The 16693-nt window shown below is 56.6% G+C and overlaps 1 protein-coding gene and 1 long non-coding RNA gene across 2 annotated transcripts; one reads left to right on the top strand and one right to left on the bottom strand.

Moving 5' to 3' along the window:
* Nucleotides 1-768: 768 nt before the first annotated feature.
* LOC146545113 (uncharacterized) lies at nucleotides 769-3605 on the bottom strand. The gene is made up of 2 exons (XR_014881697.1): nucleotides 3476-3605; nucleotides 769-1675 (listed from the first exon to the last, which is right to left on the bottom strand). It is a non-coding gene; the product is annotated as an uncharacterized LOC146545113 (long non-coding RNA).
* On the top strand, nucleotides 3422-16361 carry KCNK3 (potassium two pore domain channel subfamily K member 3). The gene is made up of 2 exons (XM_010708057.4): nucleotides 3422-3704; nucleotides 13362-16361. The coding sequence occupies exons 1-2, from the start codon at nucleotides 3422-3424 to the stop codon at nucleotides 14246-14248; spliced, it is 1170 nt and encodes a 389-aa protein (XP_010706359.1). The 3' UTR covers nucleotides 14249-16361.
* The last annotated feature ends 332 nt before the right edge of the window (nucleotides 16362-16693 follow it).

The following is a 16693-nucleotide window of genomic DNA, read 5'->3' as shown; positions in this document are numbered from 1 at the left end:
TCTCATCCCAACACATTCTAATACATTCTGTACCATCACAACCCATTCCAGCCCATCCCATTCTGTTCAGCCAATCCCATCCTACCTTATTCCATCCAACTCATCTCATCCTACCCAATCCCATTCTAACAAAAGTCATCCCATCCCATCCCATCCCATCCCATCCCATCCCATCCCATCCCATCCCATCCCATCCACCAGTTCCCATTCTATCCAATCCATATCATTCCTTCCAATGTGTCCCATCCCACTGAATCCATCCAATCCCATTGCATCCACCCAATCCCACTCCATCTTACTCCATCCAACCCCTCCTCCCCCCCCCCCCCACCACCAAAACCAGTTGCTCTCCCAACCTCTGCTTTGCAGAGGAACACAGCTCCTTGCCCTTTTATTTGCTATCCAGCTACAGGAAGGCCAGGGAGTTGCTGCCCAAGGGGGACAGGTGACAGCCCCAGACCTATCGCTCTGCTCCATCTGCACATCCCCGCTCCTGAGGAGGGTCCATGGGACCCAAACCCTCTCCCCAGGAACCATCCCCATTCAAGCAGTGGCACAAAGCCCCATCTCTGCCCCAGGGATGGCCCAGGCAGCCCCCTCCCCACTGGCTGCAGTCTAGCTGTCAGGGTGGAAATGCATTAATGCCGGTGCAGATCCCACAGAGACAAAATAAAAAGCCTTTGGGGAGTGACTCGGCAGCGCAGCCGGAAGAGAGACAGCACAGTTTTCTTTTCAGGAGGTCTTCTTGGCTTCTCTCTTTTTTAAAAATTTTATTTTATTTTTGGCAGCCGTGATGGCAGCAGGGAGGGAGTAAATGGCCTTGCCTGAGCCCGGATGCATTTGTGGCTTTCAAGAGGCAGAAGTGTCCGGAGTTTGAGAGGCTCTGTGCTGCAGAGGGCATGAGTCACGAACATGCAGTGGGGCTGGATGGGGAGGGAGGGGGGGCAGAGAGAAGGGCTGAGAGCCCGTCGGTATGTGGGGATGAGGGAGAAGGGTTCAGGAATGGAGGAGCAGGGTGCTGGAATGCAAGAGAAGTATGCTGATGTGGAGGATGCTGGGATGTAGATGCAGAGTTCTGGGGTTCAGGAGCAGAAATGTGGGAGAAGGGTGCTGGGATGCAGGAGCAGGGAAGCAGGAGCAGAGTTAGGGATGCAAGAATAGGGTGATGGAATACAGGAGGAGGGATAGAGGAGCAGGGTTCAGGGATGGAGGAGCAGAGATGCAAGATGCTGGGATGGACAAGCAAGATGGTGGGATGCAAGAGCAGAGTTAGGGGGTGGAGGAGCAGGGATGCAGGAGCAGGTGCTAGGATGCAGAAAGAGGGATGAGGGAACAGTTTTGGGATGGAGGGGCAGAGTTCAGGGATGGAAGAGCAGGATGCAGGGATGTGTGAGTACAGTGTCAGGGCAGGTGGCCATATCCCAACACCACTTTGCAGAGAGATGTTGTCCAACACATAAAGCCCTTCCCCAGGGGCACTGTAGCACAGCAAATGAGATGCCCCTCTCCCTGTACAGTGAGAGCCAGGAGGAAAAAAGGGATGGGGCCATTACACGAGCCCTCATCACTTTGACGCCAGAAGTGAAGATGTGCTCACACCCTGCTTGTCTCTGTTTGTCCTGTCTCTGCTTCCCTTCCTTGGTCCCTTCATCCTCTTCTTCCTGTGGCTCCCACCCTGGGTACGGGAACAATGATGCACCCTGATCTCTGGGATTTGAGAAATGAGGCTCATCCCCTCTCAGCCCCTTGCTGCTGCTTTCCTGCATGCAAAGCAAGTGATCCTGGAGCTGCAGCTTCTAGTAGCTGGGAGCGATAAGCTAGGCTGTTCCTGGAGCTCAGCAGGGAGCACCAGGGGAGCACAGAGCTGCTGGGTGCTCCCCAGGAGGACGGGTTGCCTCTGCCTTTTCCTGCCTAGGGCTGCGTTGGTGGGTGATGTAGCAGCTGAAGGCAACAGCTTGTGTTGTGCTCTGTTTGTTCACACCTCACAGCTCCTGCTGGCAAAGAGCAAATCTCATGCTGAGGAAGCAGCACCACAACAGCATCTGAGCACCCCCGAAGTCATTTTGACTTTTCTGAATGGGATATCACTCTGCCTTTTGCATGACCCATCACTTAAGCACCGGTGCACAGTGCATGTCCTAGCACTGCCTATGTCTGCATGGTGTCTTGGTGCACAGTGTGTTGCTGCACGGTGCTGAGCTTATGTTGGTACACAGAGCAGAGTGTGGGCTGGTATGATGCACAGTCGGGCAGTGGTGCTGCAGGTGCACAGTGTGTTGGTGCACAGTGCCAGTCCTGGTGTATTGTGCACGGTGCTAGTCCTGAGTATTGATCTATGGTGCATGGTGCATGATATCATAGAATCATAGAATGGCTTGGGTTGAAAAGGAACACAATGCTCATCCAGTTCCAACCCCCTGCTATGTGCAGGTCACCAACCAGCAGACCAGGCTGCCCAGAGCCACATCCAGCATGGCCTTGAATGCCTCCAGGGATGGGGCATCCACAACCTCCTTGGGCAACCTGTTCCAGTACCTCACCACCCTCTGGGTGAAAATATCCTGGTGCCAGTCCTGGTGCATGACACACAGTGCTGGTGCCAGTTCCAGAGCATGGTAATAGTGAATTGCATGGTGGCAGGTACACTGCATGATGCACTGTGCACAACACTCAGTAGCAATGCCATTCCTGCTACCAGTTTGGTTGCATGGTTGCAATTTCTATCCCAGTGAATGGTGCACAATGCACAGAACCAGTCCAGTTGGCAGTCCCATTGTCAGTCTGAATGCCGTCCCAGTGCACGGTGCACAATGCACGGCACTGGTGCTGGTCTTGGTGTCAGTCTTGGTGCATGGTGCACGGCACAGAGTGCACAAGTCCCACTGTCAGTCTGGGTGCCAGGCCCAGTGCACGACGCACAGTGCCAACACCAGGGCTGGTCCCACTCGTGGTACCCGTGCAAGACCCCACTCTTGATCCCAGTGTCTGTGTATTTTGCACAGCGCATGGTGCCAGTTCCACGCTCACAGTGCACGCTGCACAATGCACGCCGTGCGTCCCAGAGGCAGTCTGGACGCCAATCCCAATGCACTGTGCAAAATGCATAGTGCCAGTCCCGATCCAAAGAGCGTGGCGCGGTGTGCACGATGCACAATGCAAGGCACGGATCCCGTTCCCAGTACTGCTGCGGGTCCCGGTGCCGGTGCCGGTGCCGGTGCCGGTGCCGGCTCGGGGCGGTGGTGCTGAAGGACAGCTCCGCCCCCGCCCGCCCCCGCCGCCGCCGCCGCCGCCCTCCGCTCTCCTCTACCACCGCCGCCGCCGCCGCCGCCGCCGCCGCCCGGAGCCGGGCCCTCCGCGGAGCCCCGGCCGCCGCCATGCCCCAGACGGCCCCTCCGCCGCCTCCTTCCTCCGCCGCCGCACCATGAAGCGGCAGAACGTGCGGACGTTGGCGCTCATCATGTGCACCTTCACCTACCTGCTGGTGGGAGCCGCCGTCTTCGACGCGCTCGAATCCGAGGAGGAAACGGCGGAGCGGCGGCGGCTGGAGGCGAAGAGCCAGGAGCTGAAGAACAAATACAACCTGAGCGCCGAGAGCTACCGCGAGCTAGAGTGGGTCGTCCTCAAGCTGAAGCCGCACAAGGCCGGCGTCCAGTGGAAATTCGCCGGCTCTTTCTACTTCGCCATCACCGTCATCACGACCATAGGTACCGGGCAACCCCCCGACCTCAGCCCCAACACCCCGCCGAAAAAGCTCTGGGGGTCCCCGTGTGAATAGTCCTTGCTTTGCCCATCCCTGCGGTGTCGGGGTGAACCACTCTGCCCAGCTGTTGCCGACGCTGGGACCCCTCCACCCATCCCCATGGTGTCAGGGCAAATCTCTCCCCTTGGTCCCTCGGGATCCCCTTCCCCATAACGCCCATCCCTGCAGCGTCAAGGCTCACCCACCCAAAACTCCACCATCGGGAACCCCCCCTCTCCCGGCCCCCTCCGCCCATCCCCGTGGCATCGGGGCGGCCCCCTCCACTCTCTCCACCGGCTCGTCCCAAATGTGTCCATCCCCGTAGCGTCAGGGCTGTGCCTCCCTGGGATCCGACCTCTTCCCATCCCCGTGTTCTCTGGTCTCCCAGCCTCGGGGATTCCTCACCCCCTCTCTCACCCTACAGCACCACGGTGCCTGGGGGGGGGGGAGGGAGGGGGAGCTGAGTTTTTCCTTGGTGCAGGACTCCCTTTTTTCAGGAGTCGGTGAGGGTAGGGAGGTGACATGAGGGTCCCATTGTGGGACAGATCTGGGGGGACTGTGTGAGGGGACTCATCCCTACACCGTGTCCCATCTCCTGCCCTGCAGCTGAGAACTGGGGGACACGGGGTGCTTCCCCTCCAGGGACAGTATTCTCTCGGCTCACTCCTTCCCTGGAGGAGAATTAGGATAAGGGGGAAGGTTTTCTGGGGACAGGATTCCCTTGCAGATCCTTCCCATTCAAGAGCACAGTGGGACCCTCAGTCTGGGTGTCCTGACCCCGCTGGGGAGGAGGGGGGAGTGTTGGGTAGGGCGTAGTGCCTCAGTGCTCAAGGCAATGTCCCTGCCCTGTCCTGATCCAATCTGAACCACCCCATGCTACCAGAAACCAAAAGTCCTCAGGAAAAGCAGGCTCTGTCCCCAGGGTGGGGAGAAGGGATGCAGGAGTCAGAGAGATATCGGGATCACCCCAAGTTGCCACTGTATTCATTCCATGCTGTGGTGCACTCACCTGGTTACGCTTTCACCCCAAATATCCTCGGGGCACTTTCAACCAATGTCCCCTGTCCAGGATTCCCACAGTGTCCCCACTACCATTGTCCCCTGCATAGGGACACCCACAGCTTGGTGGCTGCATCCTCCCCATACAACAAGGAGCAAACACCACTGAATTTGGCTCCGTGCAAGGATACATGACCCCAAATCTTCTGATCCTCTGGTCCCCAGAATGCCTCATATTCCCAAATCCCTCGCTGGCTGCCTGTGACTTGTGGGTCACAGGGAAATCCTGGTGGGGGGAACCAGGGCTGTATGGCTGAGATGTGGGTTTTGGGGTTGGGGCTGAGCTCTATCAGCTGGCAGAGCAGCTGGGACAGGCTTGGGAAGCAGAGACAAGCAGCTTATCTTTGACGTGAGAGAGAGGGGGGCAGGAGGAGGGGGTGCCGGGGAGCAGGAGCAACATCCCCAGCCTCCACACACACAAAGGATGCTGCAGGGCCATGGATGTGAGACAAAGCCAACCCAGAGTGCACAGTCCCATTTTGCTCCTGTTCTGTGCTCCCCAGCCCCTCAGGGCCACCAGGTCCCCTGTAGTCTCCTCCGGGTGCCTGCAGACGGAGCAGGGAGATGCAGGTGTCACACCCCAGATGGGAAGGGGTGCTCCTGATGACACCCAAGTCCAAAGTCACCTATTTGAAGCGCAAGAGAAATGCAGAAGGGATTTCCCTGGAGTGTGTGTAATTCAGCCCTGCTCTGCAATGTCCACAGCCGTGTGCTGGGGAAGCTGCACGGACATGGATGTGTAACTCAATCCTGTTGTTATCAATCTGTCAGTGTCTATTTCTATGAAACGGGGTTTTCCAGCAAGGAAAAAAAAAAAGAAAAAGAAAAAGAAAAGCAAAGAAAGCCTTCTTTCAGAAACTCGAAGGTCTCTCTGCTTGTACTAAGAAGTGCCATGCATGATCTCCTAGGAGCAGGTGACAAGGGGACAAGGGGACATCTCTGCTCACTGCCCACTGGCTTTGCTCTAACAGGGACACAGTGCCCGTTTCCCAGGGCTGTGGCCGTCCCCTGTCACATCCCATTGCCGTCTCCCTTAGGATGATGGCCTTGGGGACAGACTGCAGGGGCCTCTCAGGGGACACTGTGCGGGTCTCTGGGTTGGCACAGGGTGACTTTGCTGGGAGCATAACAGCTGGCTTGGGGCGTTGTGTGGGATGGATCCTGCAGCATTGGGGACAGATCTTTTGGTGTGACTTTACACATGGGCTCCGGGTCCATTTGGGGTTGGGGTACCCTGAGCTGGATACCATGGTGGATCCATGTGCTGACAGTAGGGTCAGTGGGGCAGGATGTGTCACTCAGGGTGGTGACACCCATAGGGACAGCACCAGTGGCAGCTGGATACATGCAGGGGGATGAGGCATACGGCTGCAGACTGGGATCTGTTATATTTAGGTGTGCCCCCTCCTCTTCCACAAGGCTAGGGGCAACGGGAGCTGCAGGACATGTCCCTGACACCTCCATCCCTGTCCCTGCAGCAAGGATGGGTCAGCTGTGCCACATGGCACAGTGGTGGGGATGAGGACCTGCAGTCTGTCCCCCTCCATGCACCTCAGCTCATGAAACCCAAAACCTGCGTTGGGTGCTCCCAGATGTGCCATGGGGCTGTGAGGTTGGGGACAGTGCTATCTCTGCAGGGATGGAGCCAGCCCGTGTCCCTCACGTGTGCTCAGCCATTTGGTCTGCGGCAGGTGGCGAATGCCAACCTCACTGCCACCATCTGCCACCTCCCTCCTGGGACAGGGCTGTGGCAGCAGCAAGTGACACCATGGGGTGTTTGTGGAGCACCGCGACTCTCCTCTGTGGCTGTCACCATGTCGCCTCCATCCCTCCTGGGTGCCCCCCAAGCCCCACACCCCATGCATCCTCCTTCCCCCCCCACCCCGGCCCCCACTGCCCTGCAGCACCTCCTCCCGCCGTGCTGGCAGGTCCAGCCCTGACTCAGAGCCAGGATGAACAACGCGCTCCCCGTCGGCTGCCCTGCTGCTATTTTCATCTCTGATTCAGTCCTGCTCCTGAGGCTCTAAGGAAGGGACATGGCAGGGAGGGGTCAGCTGGAGGGGACGGCCACGAGCAAGAGGAGGAAAAGGGCTGTGATCTGGTAGCTTTAGGGGACACAGTGTGCTCATAGTGATACAAACACGCCCAGGATGAGGGCAAGTTTCATGGAAAGAGGTGGGGATGGGTGAAGGTTTTGTAGAAAGGGATGGGGATGGAGGAAGGCTGGGATGGATCACAGCTCCCTCTGAGCCCTCAGGACATTTCTGTTCTGCACTCTCTGTGCCCGTTGACAACGATCACAGTGGAAATGAGTGTTGGCAGCTCCGGGTACGCCTTCAGTAGGCTTCAGAGTGAACACACTGGAGGGAATGACTATATCACAATGTTTCAGGGCTGGGATTCAATTCTTCTCACCCCAGATGCCTGTAAGAGGGGCCCGGTGCACAACTCTATGCCAATTGCAGGCAAAGGGCCAATCCTTGCTCCCACTGCCGTGGTTCTCAGTGGTTGCTGTTTGTTGTGTTTACTCTGAAGCCTAATGATGGCACAGTCATTATGCACACTCCAAGACCAGCCCAGAGACCCTCTGAGCTCTGTTTGCTGCTGCCCCCACCTCCATCCTGCCCAGGCTATAAATGTTCTGCTCATCTCTGTCCCAGAGAGATAAGAGCAATTAATGCCCGCTCCTTCCCAGCTGATGCCTCATTAAACCCTCCGGCAAACGACTGACTCAGACAAGCACAAACAACCCGTGCTGGGGCAGTGAGGCTGCGGGGCGGGGGCCAGTGCCCCACACCCACCCCCATTTCTGTCTGTCCTGTTGGCTTTCCTATCACCAAACCCTGGCACTCAGCTGGGAGTGGGTCCAGTGCTGTGAAGCCAGACCCATGGAGGAGCTGCAGGAGAGCCCGCTCTGACCCAGCACGTGATTTACAGCCTGGCTGTGATATTTATCACCCAGCTCTCAGGCTGAAGTGACTGCAGTACGCAGGATTTATAGCAGGCATTGCTACCTTGAATAAATCCTGGCTGGACAGGCAGGGGGGTTAATGGAACAAGTGAGACACACGGCTGTGTTGGGGCTGGAGCTTACTAGTCTGCCTTTGGGAGAGCTGCAGTGGGGCAGAGAGGCTGTGCTGGTGCTGCAAGCAGTGCTGGATGCTGGGGCACCTTGCTGGGTGCTGGTGCACAGCATTGCACTGGTGCTGGGTGCTGGTGTTCAGCATAGGCTGCTGGTGTGTGGCATTGCTCATGGTGCATGGAATTGCACACAGTGCTGGTGCAACATGCTAGGGGCTGGTGAACGGTATTGCACACGGTTCTGGATGATGATCATGATGCCAGGGCACAGTACTGGGTGTTAGTGTGTGACACTGCACGTAGTGCTGGGCACAGTGCTGAATGCTGGTGCATGGCATTGCACATGGTGCTGGTGTTCAGCACAAGGTGCTGGGTGCAGGGTGTCATGGTGCTGGGCACTGGTGCTCTGTACCAGGTGTTGGTGCATGATACTGGCTGTTGATTCTTGGCACAGGATGCAGGGTGAACAGCATTGCACATGATGCTGGAGGCTGCAGTTGGATGCACCAGCACAGTGCATGGTGCTGGGCCATAGTGCATGGTATATGAGAGGATAAGGACACACAGTGCAGCTCTCCTCAGCAGTCACAGCCACTCCCAGATGTGTCACCCAAGAGGAGGTGGCAGGTGGCTCCCCTTTAATTCCACCCCCACAGAGTCTCCTTTGCCACCGTGGAAACAGGATGTGGTGTGCACGGGAATGAGCTCAGACTCCCCCCCAGCAGACTCTGTGCCCCACCAGCATCCAGCCCCACTGTCGGGGGTCCCGACTGTGCCCCAGATGGGAGAAGGGGGGGAGGATCTGTAGTGCTGGGGAGAGAGGAAGCCAGGAAGGGGCCTGGCTGGGCCCCAAAGAGCAGCGAAATATTGCCAGTTTCGGGTCGGCGCAAACACAGCCCTTGGCTGGCGCAGGGATTTTCCATGACAGCATCAGCACCCGCTGCCCCCGCTGTGGCGGGGCCCCACTGCTGCTGCTGGGGCTGTCCCGGGCAGGGTAGTGGCTGTGCCCCCTCTCCTGAGCACTGCTGGGATGGATGGGGTGCAGAACTCCCTTCTGGGGGCCTCTGAGTTTCTCTAGGGGCAACATCCCCCAGTGCAGCACAGGAGAGATTTGGGGAGAGGAGCATATCAGTGCTGGGGGTAGCGCTGCAGAACTTGCTGTAGAGGATGGGGGTACCCCAGTGTCTGGTGGGAGCACAGGGGGAGCACAGGGCATGGCACGGTATGGGGTGACCCCACCTTTATTTCACCTGCCCCACTGGTACGAGAGCACATGAGCCCACCACCAGGCTCGGCACCCTCTGCCCAGTGGGTCCTCCCCATGCCAAGGCAACCCTCAGGGAACTGAGTGCTGAGTTTGCTCCACCAGGTGGTGCATGGAGATTGAGGGGAAGATGGAGAGAAAGGTGGTAAGAGAGGTGAGTGGGGATAGGCGAGATTTGGGGTGGTTTGGTGGGTGGAGAATGGGTGATTGGACGGACGGACGGATGGACGGATGGATGGATGGATGGACAGATCGGTTGGTGGATGAGTAGATGGAAGGTTGAGTGGATGGGTGGAAAGATGGATGGGTTGGTGAATGAGTGGATGGAAGGCTGAGTGGATAAATGGATGCATGGATGGATGGAGAATAGATGAGTGGATGGATGGATGGATGGATGGATGGATGGATGGATGGATGGATGGACAGATGAGTAATAAATGGCTGCATGGGTGGATGGATAGTGGTATGCGGGGATATCTGCACCCTTCACCTGCCCTAATGAAGTCACAGTGGTGACTATCCCAGCTTCAGGCTTAGCATCTAGCTGGGATGGGGTGGTGCAGGTACCAGAGCTTGCCCAGCTTTGCATTACTCAAATTCACCTCAGCTCTGAGGTGCTGCTGCCCAAATCTGGTCCCTATCCTGAAGCTGCCACTTGCCAGGCCCTGCCTGAGAGGTGTCCCCAGGTGGGACATGCTCCTTCCCACAGCCCTCATCCCTGTTCTCCATTATATCCACTCTGGGAAGGACAGAGCATGTGACCCCATGCAGGGCTTTGTGGGCTGCAATGACATTGGTGCAAGCTGTGGTGCAGGCAGCAGTGCAGGCAGCAGTGCAAGCAGCACTGTGTCCCTGCACTGGGCTCTCCCATGCCCATGTTTGCTCAGAGCAGGCAGGTGCTGCTGCCATGTGCTGCCTTTCCCAGCCACTCTCTGCCTGCTTGTTTGCTTGCTCTGCAAGCACATTTCCTGGGCAGATCCAAGGGGCACCCCACACTCTGCCCAAGCTTTCACAAAAATCAGGGGGTATCTGGAGCATGGCGGAGCTCACTTGCCACTAAAGCAAACCAAGGACACCCTGCCCTGCTGCCCCCAGTCTAGCAGGAATGCATCCCCAGCCCCAGCTGACCCTAGTGGCTGCTGCTGAACCTCCCTGAGCCCAAGGTCAGGAGGAGAAAATCAAGGTTGAAAGGAGCAGAGCTGTGTCCCCATGAGATCTGAATGTTGGAGATCCCTCACGTGGTCAGGGCTCTGGTCGGTTCCCCATCATGTCATTGCTCAGTAAGGGCAATGACACTTCCCAGGCAGCACCTGCTGCAGCTAGAACTGCTCTGGGAGAGGAAGGGGAAAACCATCCCCAGACCTACCTGACAGACACAGGGACAAGGGTTGCACACAGAAACCCACCTCATGCCCACTGTGGGCCCCATGAGTACCCCCATGGTGTCCTGCCTTCTCCATACCCCTCACATCTTGCCCCAGCTCAACATTCTCTTGTCACCTGGGACTCCCCATGCCCTGCTCTGGGAATGCTGCAGAATCCTTGTACCCTGCATTCTCCTCTCCTTAATCCCTGCATGCCGACCCCTGCCCTGGCTCCCTGCAGCCCTATGCCCTGCCCACCTGCACTTTCCTGGACATGACCCTCAGCCCCTTCCCATGCCCCCCAGCACCCAGCATCACCTCCCCCTTCCTGCCCCACCAGCCCCTCGCACCCCCAAGCCTCACATCACCCCATTTATTTTCCACCCTGCTTGCAAGCCCTGGCACCAACTGCTTACTAATCCCCTCCATCCATTGCTCCCAACAGCCCCCGGGATCTGCTCCAGGCTGAGGCCAAGCAAACCCTGCACCTGCTCCCCGCAGCCTCAGCCAGATCCACCCCTGCTCCTCAGCAGCCCTAAAAAGGCGAAGAGCGGTCGGCGTTCCTCTGGGACATGTCATGTTTTCTCCTAGGGGACACACGCTGTGCTCCCTGCCCACTTGCAGCACCCCAACCTGCTGGGACCTGCCTCCTTCCAGGACCCGTTGAGGAAGTTTGGGGGCTGCAGGAGGGATGAAGGAGAGGAACAGGGATGCTCATTTTGCAAAGGGTGGGGAGAGCAAGGAGAAGGCTTTGGGGTCTTCAATGGGGAGCCCCAATGCGGCAGGAGCTCAGTCAGCATCTCCTGCACTTTTCTTTCCCATGATGGATGGGTGCAAGAGAAGCCTGGGGGGCTCAGCTCCTCAGGACCTTTCTCCCTGCCAGCTGCCTTTTCCCCAGCCATGCATGGGGGATTTAATGCCCCACGACCTTCATCCTGGCCATAAACGTGATGGAGATCAGGCAGCGTGTGCTGACACTCGGGGGAGGAGGAGGAGGGGGGCTGGCGGATTGATGGACACTTGGCCACACAGCCAGAGCTCATAAACTCCCTTCCCAATGGAGAAATGGGGCTAAATACAGCCCTGAGAGGCTGCACCTCGGGCAGGAGGTGCAGGAGGGAGAGTGCTCAGTGAGGCTGTCAGCACGGATGGAGGCTGGGATCCTAAAATCCCAACCTCAGCTGGATGGTTGCTCAAAGAACAAGGGAGGTTTGGGCTGTTTGGAGAGGGGTGGAGATATCCGGGGGATCACCACACTGAGCCCTCCACAGTGCCCATGCAGGCACAGCATTGATGCTCGGGGTTTGCCAAAGCCCTCCCCACAGCCCAGATCTGGGGACAGCTTGGCCTGAGATCTGACGAGCTGTGATTTCGCCTCACCCCAGCAAGGCTTAATCCTTGGCCTCGAGGAAGCTGCCAGCAAAGGGTGGCGGGGAGAGAGGCCACCTGCCTCAGCCCAGTGAGCGGGGATTAAGCAGAGCTGGGGCAGGGCGGGATTCCCACGCTGGATCAAAGCATTGGAAAAGTGTTCAGACTGATTCGGGTTAGAGGAAAAAGCAGTGGAAATCTCCCCACCTCGCTTTGCTTTTCAGGGCTCCGTGGTGGGCAGCGCTGGAGGCTTGGAGGAGCAAAGTTTTTTTGCAGGGTGAATGTGCACCAAAGCCTTGGGCTTTTCCCAAAAGCATCCTCAAATTGAGCTCAAAGCATCTCCTGCCTTTGCCCCTTGATAATCGTGTCATGTCAAAATGTTTTCCACACATAGGTGAACACTGCTTAATCTTTTATGACAAATGTAGTTTTGGAGATACTCAATAATTGAGGAGTGCAGTGCTGTAAATATAACACTAGGTGTGATGGGCAGCGGAAAGGGAAAGGGAAAAGAAAATGGCAAGTGTAGGAAGGGGAAGGGAAAGGAAAAGATAGGGGAAGGGGAAAGGGTGAGGGAAGGGGAAAGTTAAGGGGAAGAGGAGAAAAAAGAAGGGGGAAGAGGAATGGGGAAGAGGAGGGGAGGAGAGGGGAGGGAGGGAAAAGAAGGGAAGGGAAGGGAAGGGAAGGGAAGGGAAGGGAAGGGAAGGGAAGGGAAGGGAAGGGAAGGGAAGGGAAGGGAAGGGAAGGGAAGGGAAGGAAGGGAAGGGAAGGGAAGGGAAGGGAAGGGAAGGGAAGGGAAGGGAAGGGAAGGGAAGGGAAGGGAAGGGAAGGGAAGGGAAATAAAAAAGACAGGGAAAAGCAAATGGTGGCAGCCTGGTGGCAAGGGCTCTTCCTGGCAGCACACAGCCCCTCGGCATGCCAGCTGGGCAGGCATCCCCACACTCCACATGCTCAGCTGCCTGGATCTGGGATCCATAACAAGCAAATAATCCGCCACCACAGGGAGAGAATAAGTCCCATTTGCATGTGTTTTGCGCAGGCAGGAGATTAATTGAAGTCCAGATGCTCCCTGCAGGGCTATATGCGTGGATGCAGGGTCCCCTAGTTTCTGGATGGAATTCAGTGGGATGCAGGGACACAGAAATATGGGAAAACAAAGAGGCAGAGATGCAGGGATACAGGGATGCGGTAACAGAGGATAACAATCCACCTTCAACTCTCTTGATTCCTTAAAAATCCCTTTTCTCCCCTTCTCCTTTGCTGCCCCACCTGGCCATTCTGAGACTGTCCTGGGAGGCGCATTTGAGTACAGCTATCTCCAGCCCCTTGGTGATATCACATGCAGTGGCCAAATCCCCCAAACAAGGGGACCATGCAACCCCATCCAGGGCCCATCCCAGATGTCCCAGCTTCAGGACAAATGGTCAAGGAAGGGACACCAGTTGCATGGTGACAATGCCAACCTCTCTTCGGCTTCACTCCCCAGGGTACGGCCATGCGGCCCCGAGCACGGACGGTGGGAAGGTTTTCTGCATGGTGTACGCCTTGCTGGGCATCCCGCTCACCCTCGTCATGTTCCAGAGCCTGGGTGAGAGGATCAACACCTTCGTCAGGTACCTCCTGCACCGCATCAAGAAGTGCCTGGGCATGAGGCGGGCAGAGGTCTCCATGGCCAACATGGTCACCATCGGGTTCTTCTCCTGCATCAGCACCCTGTGCATCGGGGCGGCTGCGTTCTCCTACTACGAGCACTGGAGCTTCTTCCATGCCTATTATTACTGCTTCATCACGCTCACCACCATCGGCTTCGGGGACTACGTGGCCCTGCAGAAGGACGAGGCCCTGCAGAACAATCCTCAGTATGTGGCCTTCAGCTTCGTCTACATCCTGACGGGGCTGACGGTCATCGGGGCCTTCCTCAACCTGGTGGTGTTGCGTTTCATGACCATGAATGCCGAGGATGAGAAGCGGGACGCTGAGCACCGGGCGCTGCTCACCCGCAATGGGCAGGCCAGCAGTGTGCACACCACGGACACGGCCTCGTCCGCACCCACAGCAGTGGCAGCAGGGGGTGGTGGAGGTGGCCTCCGTAATGTCTACGCTGAGGTGCTGCACTTCCAGTCCATGTGCTCGTGCCTGTGGTACAAGAGCAGGGAGAAGCTGCAGTACTCCATCCCCATGATCATCCCCAGGGACCTGTCCACCTCGGACACCTGCGTGGAGCAGAGCCACTCCTCGCCCGGCCGCTGTCCTGAGACCCCTTCCAACCGATGCTTCTGCAACGCCCGCCGGTCGGCCATCAGCTCCGTCTCCACCGGCCTCCACAGTCTCTCGGCCTTCCAGGGCCTCATGAAGCGCCGCAGCTCTGTGTAGACCTTGCTCTATCACCCTCATGTGTGCCCCAAGCTTCATGAAGCTCCGTGTAGACCTCACTCCATCATCCCCAGTGTGCCCCAGTCTTCACAAAGCTCCGTGTAGTCCTCTCCCCATCACCTCTCACGGTCCTCAGGCTCACAAAGCTTCATGCAGACCCCGTTCCACTACCTCCGTGTGTCCCAGTCTTCATGAATCTCCGTGTAGACCTCACTCCATCACCCCCATGCACTCCAGGCCTCATGAAGCTCCATGTATCGTAGAATCATAGAATCATTCAGGTTGGAAAAGACCTCCAAGATCACCAAGTTCAACTGCCACCCATCCCCACCATGCTCGCTAACCGTATCTCTGAGCACCACATCTCCACATTTCTTGGGCACCTCCAGGGACGGTGATTCCACCATCTCCCCATACAGCCTGTGCCAGTGCCTGACCACTCTTTGGGAGAAGAAATTGTTCCTAATGTCCAACCTGAAGTAGTGTAGACCCTACTCCACCATTCCTGTGCACCCCAGGCCTCATTGAGCCCCATGTAGACCTCACTCCATCACCACCCATGGACCTCAAGTCCCACAAAGCTCAGCATAGCCCCACTCCATCATCCCCCATGTGTGACCCAGACTTCATGAAGCTTCATGTAGGCCATGTTCCATCACCTTCATACACCCCATGCTTCACAAATCTCCATGTAGATCCCACTCTGTTACCCCCTGTGTACCATCGACACTTTGGCCAAGATCTGATCTTGGTCACAACGTGAGGAACTTCCTCATGTCCCAGGATGTCTGGGGTCTGATGCAGTGGGACTGCAGCCTCCAAGTGGGCTGGGACCTCAGGATGTTAGGATAGCTGCAGGATCCTGGGGAATCAGGATGGCTTCAGGAGCCCTTGGTCCTGTCCAAGTCTTCGCCAATTGTGACAGGAGAAAGAAGCAGGAGCCACCAGTTTATTTTATTTTAATTTTATTTTATTGTATTTCATTTTATTTTGCAAACCACTCCTCAAAATGTGAAACTTGAAGACCTGGAGAGTGTGTTAACCTGATGGAAAGCTGCTGGGGGGAACAAGCATGGGGACAGCTCAGATACACATACACACTTCTGCTGGGGAGCCCAAAGACCCTCCACTCCCACCCTCTTGCCCAAGTGTGCAAGGCATGAGCGGGGTGTGTTGAGCACTGTGGGCTCCATGGGGCAGGGTAGGAGCCAGACTGCCGTGGTGTGCACACAATAAATCAGGCTAAGAGGGGTTTAGATGGCGATTTTACTGTTCCTTGTTGGGGGGAGATACCAGGAGTCGTGTAGCTGAAAATGTCACCCATGACCAAGAAGTTCAGTGTTCTATCCAGAAATGGTGGTGCCCAGGGTGCCATCAGCATCCTGATCCCTATCCCTTTTGCACCCAATTGCAGCTCTGAGGCTGGAGCTGTCACCTTGGGCAAAGAATTTGGGAAGGAGACAGCCTGAGGTATGGGGAAGGTTTTCACCTTCCTCTTCACCCCTTCCGATCTACATCTCCAAGTCTGTGCCCCAAGGCACCCCATGGCACCCCATGGCACCCAGCACCATGAGCCCAGCTTGTGGGATGCCCCATTCTCCCTGCCCTATGGTTCACAGTTTCCATCACCCCTCGTCCTCCAGCAATGAAAGCACAGGTCACTGGGGACAGGGGGACAGCAGGATAGCAGCACTTCACTTTGACTCCCCCCAAAACCCCATCAGGGGCCACCAGGACTTGGGGGACAACCCAGCATGCCTGTCCCCAGCGAGGCATTTCTTTTCTCAACTTTTAACAGAAGAAAAACTATGTATTTCTAATACTTGATGATGTGTACATACTGTTAGATACCAGAGAGGATATTTATTATAAATGATGCTATAATCGTATCTATAGAAATCTATAAATATCTATTGTAAGGGAGTCTTGTGGGAATCTTGCTGATGACTCCAGGGAACTTCTTTTTGCTCTCTGCATCTGTCTCATCCTTAGGACACCGACGGGGAACAGAATTCCCCCAATGAGGTTACTCAGTTTCTCATGCCAAAGTATATTTGTACTGCTGATTTACTTTCAATATAGAGAGAAATAAAGATTGATTGGAATCTCGGCACCACTTGGGGCACCTCGCTCCGAGCCTCTGGGTGGGTTCTTGTGCTGATGGCTATGAGGACATCTCAAGGTCAGGGTCACCTGAGTCCCTATGGGTCATCAGCGGAGCCCAGCGCTCCTCTCCTGCCTTTAAGTGGATCAAATGGGCTTCATTCAAACCCAGCACCTAATCTAATCATGTTAAGCCTGTGAAGAGCAGATCTGGCTGCAGCAGCTGATGGGGAGGTGGTTTTTCCATCAGCACCTTTCACCCTACCCAGAACTGATGAGGCTGTACCTGGATGCTGGGATCAGTGCTTGGCCCCCCAGTGCCAGAGGGATGTGGGCACACGG

The sequence above is a fragment of the Meleagris gallopavo genome, chromosome 2, assembly GCF_905368555.1.
Source record: "Meleagris gallopavo chromosome 2, MGAL_WU_HG_1.1, whole genome shotgun sequence".
NCBI classification, from domain to species: Eukaryota; Metazoa; Chordata; class Aves; order Galliformes; family Phasianidae; genus Meleagris; species Meleagris gallopavo.
This window is presented reverse-complemented; position numbering and strand designations above follow the sequence as displayed.